Here is a 10,000-nt window from a genome sequence, read left to right on the forward strand (position 1 = left end):
TGACGTCCCCACGCCCGTAAATCAGCCGCGCTGCACAAACACACTTTAACTTTAACTTTTTATTGTTATTGTCTGCTGTCTGCTGTTTTGCTGTGGAGTTGATGATAGGACCGCGTGTGTGTGTGTGTATTTATTTCGTCGGCGTTGATTGAAAGGCTCTGCGGAGAGGTTTGCTGGCAGTAAAATTCATTTCCTCTGAACGTTTTTAGTCCTGATTGAATATTTGATGTCATTTTGCTAATGTATCCCCAGGTTGATTGACTGCCGTCTTGTCATTTTGCCTCAGAAGTGAAACTTGGTTGAGGGGGAAAATAAATCCGTGTCTGACTGTAAGCAAACGCTGACATCAGCTCATCTGGAGTTCTCTTCTTTTTTTTTCTTTTCCTGTCCTGTAGGCTCAGGCCTGGGCTGGGAAGACATGCCTAATGTTGTTGTTGTCAACACTTCTGACACGACAGAACAAACACTCTCTATTTCTCTCTCTCTTTCTGTCTCTGCTTCACCTCTCCCTATCTGCTGTGTCTGTATCTATCTCTTCTGTCTCTACCTCTCTGGTTTCCATCTCTTTCTCTATCTCTCTCTCTCTCTCTCTCTCTTCTCTATCCTCTTTTGGATGCTGTACTCTACCTGCAGATCATAGGCTGTGCTGGGCATAGACTGGGCAGTGTTATTTAACAGTCATTAATGTGAAGTGCTTGTCAGACAAGTTCAGCCCAGACTGTAAAACCCTTAGTACATGCCAGTCTTTGCACAGACTCCTGTTGACTCTCACGGACACACATTTGGGACTTAGTTAATGTGATGCTCCAGTCAGTTTAAGCGTGAGAAAACACTGACCTGGAAGAGACTGACAGACAGAACACAGATAACCGCTGTTTCTCCTCTCATCACCCCTCAGTGACCCTTCAGCTGACCCTTCACCCCACGGCTGACCCTTCTCTAGACTAGTCAGTACAGTGAGAATGCTCAGTCACTGAATCTTTGGCCTTTTCTCTTTGTGACCTTCACACAGAGTTTTCCCCTCCGTAATGACCAGTTCTTAACTGGTTATGTACTGTCGTTCTCAGGTTTTATTTCCCCTTTTCCATGAACGTCACTCTGACCCGTGCTTGACCGTTTAAGTGTCGTCTCTCTGAGGGAAATACGAAGCCTCCCTGGTACGGCAGAGTGGTTTCCCAGGGGTCAGTGGTGCAAAAAGCTCCGCTAAAACACTGCTCTTTATTTATTTATTTATTAGTTTACTTACTCATTTATTTATTTATTTGTTTATTTGTGTGACACACTGCTGTCATGATTTGGGACCAGAGCGACTTGTTGGAGACCTCAGTTAAAATGGCGGGAGTTTGAGTCACTGATTAGAGAGTGTGACATCACAGTATGGTGACGGGAAATATCGTCGTGTGTTTGATTATGTTTAAGAGAGGATGTTTATGACAGGCTTTGGGGATTTTGGGCAGACAACACTAAACTTTGTGAATGTGGGAACCCTTAAAGGAACGGTTCATGCGGTGATTCAGGTTATTTCAGACTCTAGTTCACGATCAGTGTCTGCGTAACGGTCATGTTCTGTTACAGAGACAGAGGAGACGACGTGATTAGAAATGTCCTTACTGTCACAAACCCCCCCCCCCCCCCAAACCTTCACACACTCAGTCTGTGTCCTCAGTACGGTCACAGTTAGTCTGTGGTAATCTGAGGAGATTAAGTCCAATTCTAGTCATCATAAATCTGAGTTAAGATTGTTATCATGATTATCATGGAATTTATTATTTTGATATTGGTAGAATAAGAGGTAACAGTGAATCTATCTATCTATCTATCTATCTATCTATCTATCTATCTATCTATCTATCTATCTATCTATCTATCTATCTATCTGTCTATCTATCTATTTGTCTGTCTGTCTGTCTGTCTGTCTGTCTATCTATCTATCTATCTAACCACTAGAATGTGAGCTGGTGTTTTGTAGTCTTTCCTGAGGGAGAACATTAGGCCTGAGAGAACCAGTCTCAGGATTGAGCATGCACATTTACAAAGCACGCTGATTGCAGTCTGAATCCTGATGCAGAGATGGAGAGAGAGAGAGCGAGGGAGAGAGAGAGAGAGAGAGAGAGATACGAGGGCTTTCTTGCAGCGTGGCAGGCCCCTCTCCTGATTACCCTTTCAGTCGTTTTCACCCCCCTCTCTCTCTCTCTCTCTTCTCCTCCCGTTCTAAACCCGTCTCATGATCCTCAGAATCAGCACTGAAAGGCCTGATGTACAGTCCGCCGTGGAAAAAAGAGACAGAGAGAGAAAAATGAAAGGGACCCATGGCTGAGACTTTGGTTTTCAGCTCGTGGCCTCTATAGTGTCTTTGCTTATTCTGATTCCATCTCAGTTTTCTCCCAGCATCGTAAATACCCATCATCAACCTAGTGCAGTTTTAATGTGAAATGTGTTCTTTTCTCCTCAGAGGGTCAGAGGAATAAGAGGCCAACCCCAGAGTATGACCAGCAGGACGTCAGGTAAATTATTACTAAACATTAATAAGCTCCTGATGGACATGGTTTTCATGCCATTAGCATGAGAGATGCACTATATGTCAGTGTTTACTGTTTAAGTTTAAGTTTCAGTGATTGCACACACACACTGTGAACAGTGAGCAGTGAATTTGTCCTCTGCATTTAACCCATCCAACACACAGTAGTGAACGCAGGAGCAGTAGGCAGCATTCCTCTGCACCCGGGGAGCATTAGGGTTAAGTGCCTTGCTCAAGGATCCAGAAAGCTCATGTGTCAGTTTATTTATTTATTTTTTTTAATTAATTTATTTTTTTATTTATTTTAGTGTGTAGTGTCGTCTGAAATATCAGGATTTGGGTCTGGGTTCAGGGATCGGGGAAATGAGTTCTGAGTTCCCAGATGTTCAGCTCTTACCCTTTTATGTCTGTTGCTCTTCCCTGCAGTTTTGTCAAAATGTGGATTTAAATTTTCAAGCAGACTGGGTGGTCTCTCTGTGTGTAGTTTAACCTCCCAGTTTAACCTCCCAGTTTAACCCAGTTTAACGATCCAGTGGCTGCAGATCTCTGGAGAGACGTTTGCTACTTCAGCGGCGATGGAGGTCGAACAGAATGCTAAATTAGCCTTCCAGTTTGCGTCACTGGTTATTAGCCCATTCCTCTGTTCATCTCTCTTTGGCTTTGTCAACAACCACAGTCTCCCAAAACTGCACGATGAAACGTCAGCAGCTGACCCCAGTGCTTGTGAGCAGGCCAGTTACAGAGAATGCTACCCCCGTCAGGCTAGTCTGAGTCAGGTCTGGAGCCAATTAGCCAGAGGTGTGCTTCACAACAGTTCTTGCCGCTAAGAAGACGTGTCTGTTTTCTGCGGAGTTAAAGTCAAACAAAAGTTTTAAAAAATCAGCCACCAACTTTGTACAGATGGGCTATTTTTAAACAGTTTCATGTCCTTTGCAGAAAGTGCTTGATTTATGGTGATTAAATGCTAACTGAATACTTTAAGCCACCTTCCTCTGGGTCTCTTACCACCGGAGTGTCATCCGTCAGAACGAAAGAGGCCCCCCCCGCCCCCCTCCCTCGCCCACAGCGACCAGGATCATCCCTCTTCTCTTCCCATCAGGAGGCAATTTATTGCTTTGTTGGCATTGTATAATCTATTGCCTGGGAGGCCATTTTGAGACGTCTGACTTGCTGCGGTGAGCAGTGTTTAACCTCGTCCAGGCTTAGCGCAGAATGGCACTGTTTTCTTTCTAAAGAGATATTTAAATTTCCTCAGGGCTTGCAAAATGGATCGTCAGTGAGCTCTGGCTTGCCGGGTGGGAATCAATAGATGCTGGAGCAAGCAGAGCAGATTGGAAAAGAGAGAGAGAGAGGGGGAGAGAGAGAGCTAGAGGACGTGGCGCTAATGCTAACGTGCAATAAAACATATGGCCACAGCAAAACGCTTGTGCAGCAGTTATCGCGCGGCCCAGAGCTATTGCATTTCCGAGCCGTCCGCAACCAAACATTATTCAGCAAACGTCCACTCCGTCACCACTGGGCTGGCCGTGCGGATTAAACAAACTCATTGCTAAGCTGAAATATCTGCCACCGCGGCTAGTTTGTACGCTAGCCCGCCGCCCTCGGTTAATCCGTCATAGGAATGCGTGTTGCCACGGAGATGATGCAGATCCCATTTGTGTTTGAGTAAGAGGCGTGGCACGCGGCTGACTCGGCTGCAACCTCCGTGTAGTCTGCATCACCGTGTTGGCCCTCTCTGTATTCAGACTGTCAAACGACTTGTGCTAGTCAGCGAGGTGTGCTGACAATACCTCATTGTCTTGAAGACTTTGGCTAATGTGTTTTGCGCTGAATATGGGTCCTCGCAGGAACCGAGCTACATTGTCGCTGTTCCAAATAACACGAAACATCAGAAAAAAAAGCATCTTTTGTTTCAGCCATTAGACAAAAAACGTCTAATTGCCCTTTTATGCTAATTCTAATCTAATTACATTTATGCAAAAAGTCGCTTTCGCGTGTCGATGTGCGTTCGTGGCATTCTTCTCGGCTGATTAGTGAAGAATGCCAGCAAAACTTTGATTTGTCTCTGAAAAGAAAGAGAACTCTCCGAAGAAGCCGGTTCTGATTATAATGAAGATAATTGTGTTGTCTCCATTCTTTCAGAGAGAGAGAGAAAGGAGGTTGAGTCACGGCTTGGAAACATAAAGAGAGAATCTCTCCGTGGTGATAGCTGCCAAAGCAGAGCTGAACTTCACGGTCTAGATACGAGTTCTGTTTGAGTGAAGTCCAGCACCTTCCATGGCCCATAAAGACATGGGTTAGATTTAAATTGCTGTGCAAGACCAGTACCTTCCTACGTACAGGTCGCTTTCCCTCTAATGTAAACAGACCAGTCTTTCAATAGAGCGATTACAGATTTTGTTCATGAAGTTGGGCTCCCAGTCAATGTGAAGATCATCGTAGTACTATGTCACATCTTAATGTGTTTTTATGGACATTTTAAAAAAATGATGATCATTCGATCAGTTCATTAGATTTACAAAACAAACAAACAAACAAACAAACAGACAAACAAACAACAAAAAAACCCACTATTAAAATATCAGTTCAGCCGGCCAGTCAGCCAGGCTTTAGGAGAGATTGATATGGGAATGGAAAATGTGTCTTTAAAAACCCCGGGCCCGGAGTCTCCAGGTGTGTTTTGTCTTGTTTGTCGTGTGACAGAGTAAACGCTGACGGACCCGAGCACGGCGATGCGGAAGGTCAAGAGGTCGGCCAGCCGTCCAAAGCAGAACTCTGGGTGAGTGACCCCTGCATCTGAACAGTTCAGCACTGAGAAATTTGACTGGAGTTTGGCTTTTGTCTCAGACACTGTGTACAATACAATAACCATGCATATGGTATATGGTGTGTTTGGGTTTTTTTCACTGTGGTCGTTTTGTTATAAGGGGATGGACACACACACACACGCACACACACACACACACACACACACACACACACACACATTGTGCAAGGTTTCATGTCGTTTCTGTCTGGCTCTGTGATGTGTGGTTCTGCTGGTCAGCCTGCGTGTATGAGATGCGTGGATTTGTCTGCTCAGTGTGAGATGACTGTATGTTTCTGCTCCGCCCCCACCCTGCAGACGTTACCATTCCGCCCGCGTTCTCTCTCAGGGGTCTGGACGCATTCATTTGAATTCCTAGCCACGCGAGCGCTGTTTAGAAAAATGATTTTCCTTCAAGCAGAGTTTGCGTGCCAACCTCTCTGTCTGTTCTTGCTTTAACTGCTGTCTCTCCCATCAGCAGCTCAAATTAAAGTGTCTTTGTGTAAACAAAATGTCCAGTGTTGTGCCCCCCACCCCCAACCCCCCCTCCTCGTTCTCTCGTTTTCTCATTTTCTCCTCAGGCAGATCTGTTTGGTAGCGTTGGGACGTGATAGCATGCCTGTTGGCATTTGAGTCTGTGGTGTGTGAAATAGCAGCTTCAGTTTCTGTTACTTTACTGTATGATGTGATTTAGAGGTGGAAAATAGTTTTTATGATTATGTCTGTGTGTGTGTGTGTGTGCGCGCGCGCGTGTGTTTCTGAGCGCATGTGTGTGTGTGTTTGTGTACATGTGCCAGGTGTGTGTGCGTGTGTGTCTGTGTTGGTGTGTGCATGTAGCGTATTCTATATGCTTTTTTTGTTTGTGTTTTTTTATGTGCAAGTGTGTAGGGTTCCGGACGCTTGTTTTCGTTTCACCTTGAGAAGTGTGTGTTTGTCTGTGTGTAAGACTCAAAATCAAAATCATTGATGTTTTTCTCCTCTGTTCTGTTCATCTGAGCAATATGGATTTATATTTAACCTTTAGCCAAGTTCCAATACACTGTAACAGTTCTTAAATTAGAATAGATTCAGAGATAAAGCAGCTTATTTCACTGATTCCTCTCTTTTTGGAACAGTCCTGCTCCATCCACACATGACACAGCTGCGTGCTGAATAAAAAACAGACAGAGAGAGAGAGAGAGAGAGAGAGAGAGAAACACTGGTCATTTGGAGTGAGTTCATCCCTCAATCACAAAGGAGGAGGGTAAGAGTGAATCACTCCCAGATGAATATGGATGAGTATGAATACATGCATTTACGCATTTATCATGACAAATGACGGTAAAGCATGTGAGTCAGACAGGTTGCCTGTGATTACTGTTAACAAGTCATTTACGTTAGTGGGAATATAAACTGGGGCACATAGTGTGGTGTAAACTCACCACTGGGCCCTGACAGACCGCGGAGCACTCCATGCTAAACACAGTGACTAAAATAAAATGAAAAACAAAATGAAAAACAGTACATGAAACATCAGTATTTCAAATACGTTTTCAGAATGTACTCAAGAATAACAAAGTCTCTCTCATTCACACCCTGTTTAGTCAAAATAGTTCTCTGTGGCCAGTCTTCTGTTTGTTTTCTTCTCACTCCAAACTCCTCAAACTCTACCAGTCATGACTGTGAGTGTTGATCACTGTTCTGTTGTTGCGTTGGTGCTTGTGTTATGGAGGCGTGTCATATCAGGTCCTGAATTAGCTCATTGTTGTGGTACTTGACAAGGCTCTTGATTTGGGTCAATATAGATGTTCATTTATTTAACATCTTGCTCACATATAGAACAAGACTGCCGTTTCCTGCTGCAGAGCACATGTTTCTGGAGTGAATCTAGATCTGATCACACATGCCTCTGGAGTGAATCTAGATCTGATCACACATGCCTCTGGAGTGAGTCTAGATCCGATTACACATGCCTCTAGAGTGAATCTAGATATGATCACACATGCCTCTGGAGTGAATCTAGATCTGATTACACATGCCTCTGGAGTGAATCTAGATCTGATTACACATGCCTCTGGAGTGAGTCTAGATCTGATCACACATGCCTCTGGAGTGAATCTAGATCTGATCACACATGCCTCTGGAGTGAATCTAGATCTGATCACACATGCCTCTGGAGTGAGTCTAGATCTGATCACACATGCCTCTGGAGTGAATGTAGAGTTCAGGGCTTAGAGTACAGTTCTCTTGGAGGAGGCAGCACTGACAGTGAGTTGGTGTTCAGGAATCAAACTCACAGCCTTACTGTTGTTGGTTTGTTTTTCCCTCCTCTTATTCCACTAATGCATCCTTAGAGTAGCTACAAAAACACAAATCAGTCTCAACATACGATGCAAACTAATTTCACTGGCATTTTGATAGTTTGACTGAGAGGTAAGCTATCCTTTCTTGGTGTGCTGTTGGTTTTTGTGTGTGTCTGTGCAGACGTTGTGAGCAGTGCCTTTGATTTGGTCCAGACGTGGTGCAGTAAGCCCGGACGTTTCCTTCTCATTCTGCTGTCAGGACAATCTGAAGTGACGGGCATGGCTTTAGAGGAACTGAGTTTTAATGTCTCGTCTTGTGTAACACTTTCTCTCTCGCTCTTTCTCTCTCGCTCTTTCTGTCACCTTTTTATTAGTTTTCTTTCTCTGAGGAAGCTCTTTCAGGCCAAACTGAAAATTCCCTTTCTGCCTCACTGACTGCGGTAATGCCAGAGAGAGAGAGAGTGTGTGTGTGAGAGAGAGAGAGTGTGTGAGAGAGGGAGAGTGAGTGTGTGAGAGAAAGAAAAAGTGCGTGTGTGTGTGAGAGAGAGAGTGTGTGTATGAGAGAGAGAGAGAGAGAGAGTGTGTGTGTGAGAGAGAGAGTGTGTGTGTGTGAGAGAGAGAGTGAGTGTGTGAGAGAGAATGTGTGTGTGTGTGTGTGTGTGTGTGAGAGAGAGAGAGAGGGAGAGATTCAGAGCCAAAGGGCAACAGTCTCTCAGTGAAAAGGGAAATCAAACTCAAACTAATAAAACTTTCGATTTCAGTTTATGCTTTTTTCTCTTTTGGTTTCTGGGTATTTCTTAGAATTTATTAAAATGGTCCCATATTTCTCCTCAAAGTTTCTTTTTTGTTTTTTTTTTAGTCTCTGTGAAATGCTTGATGAGATCTGAGGTAATAGATCAGACCTCATATGAGATACAGTGGGAGGGACCAGAGGCTGAATTTAATCCGGAGCGCTCCTTGACCATTTGGAGCTCGGCTGTAAGATTACTGCGTACAGAGCTTGACCCTCTAGGCCAGGGTCACCTACTGTTTTCTTTTACTCTTCCTCTGTCAGAGGTCACACTCCTGGGGGGTGACCTTTGGGGTGTAAGCATCTTCCACAGGGATACATCAGCGGAGAGCCACGCTCAACAATCAGACGCACACCCCTCTGTTCACCACACTCACTGGCTCCTCCCCTCTGTTCACCACACTCACTGGCTCCTCCCCTCTGTTCACCATACTCACTGGCTCCTCCCCCTCTGTTCACCACACTCACTGGCTCCTCCCCCTCTGTTCACCACACTCACTGGCTCCCCCCCTCTGTTCACCACACTCACTGGCTCCTCCCCCTCTGTTCACCATACTCACTGGCTCCTCCCCTCTGTTCACCATACTCACTGGCTCCTTTGCACATTTTATAACAATGAAAGTCTGTGGGACAGGTGTGAATGCTCTCTCTCTCTCTCTGTCTGTCTCTCTGTCTCTCTCTCTCTATCACTGTCTCTCTCTCTCTATCACTGTCTCTCGGTCTCTCTCTGTCTCTCTCTCGCGCTCTCTCTATCACTGTCTCTCTCTCTCGCTCTCTCTCTCTCTTTCTGTCTCTCTCTCTCGCTCTCTCTCTCTCTCTATCCCCGTCTCTCGCTGTCTCAGTCTCTCACTCTCTCTCTTTTTGAACAGTTGCGTTTACATGCTGTGAGTGTCACGGCGGCTGGCTGGGCTCTGTGCTCTTTGACCAGGAAGAATTGAATTACAGATATCTGCAATATATATCTAGTCTAGCGATTAAATGTTAAAATGACTTGCCATAAGTGACCGCCCTCTCTGGTCACTACAATAATAATCCTCTTCCCTGCACCTTAATTTATTTCCATAATCAAACCGAGAATGCGACGAAAGTCCATTTAGACAAAAAAATTTGTAGAAGCTGTGAATAACAGACTGCCTACAAACGTTTGTAATTAAGAAGCAGTGTCATCGGTGTATTTAAAAATACTGTTTCATGAGCCTGTATAAAAATGCACTGGGTTCCTCAAAATTCCACGGCACACTTCACTTTGCCTCACGGCACACTGGTTGAGAACCACTGCTATCGAGGAGAGTGTGTCAGACTTGTTCCTCTGACCACCAGCAGATGGCAGCAAATCCCCGGTCACCTCCCAGGCATGGAAAGTCACATTCACACTTCATTTCACATACGCACGTCTCTCTCTCTCTCTGCTTTGGATGGTTGTTCAGATTTATGGGTGATACAGAGATGCTGCTGCAGGATCTTGGGTAGCAGCTGAAACAGTGGATCCAGCCCAACCTGCAGTACCCACTCACACGGGCTTACACACACCCTGTCTCTCTCTCTCACACATACACACTGTCTCTCTCACACACACACCGTCTCTCTCACACACACACTGTCTC

The 10,000-nt window shown here is 45.0% G+C and overlaps 1 protein-coding gene across 1 annotated transcript in view; it reads left to right on the forward strand.

The window, feature by feature from the left end:
• LOC115817040 (glucosidase 2 subunit beta) overlaps nt 1–10,000 on the forward strand; it is a 111,584-nt gene that overhangs the window by 9,255 nt on the left and 92,329 nt on the right. The window contains exons 7-8 of the mRNA XM_030780282.1: nt 2,453–2,504; nt 5,222–5,297. Of these exons, the coding sequence (XP_030636142.1) occupies nt 2,453–2,504; nt 5,222–5,297 (128 nt within the window). The remainder of the gene's footprint in view (nt 1–2,452; nt 2,505–5,221; nt 5,298–10,000) is intronic.

This window comes from Chanos chanos, chromosome 7, assembly GCF_902362185.1.
Source record: "Chanos chanos chromosome 7, fChaCha1.1, whole genome shotgun sequence".
Classification (NCBI taxonomy): Eukaryota; Metazoa; Chordata; class Actinopteri; order Gonorynchiformes; family Chanidae; genus Chanos; species Chanos chanos.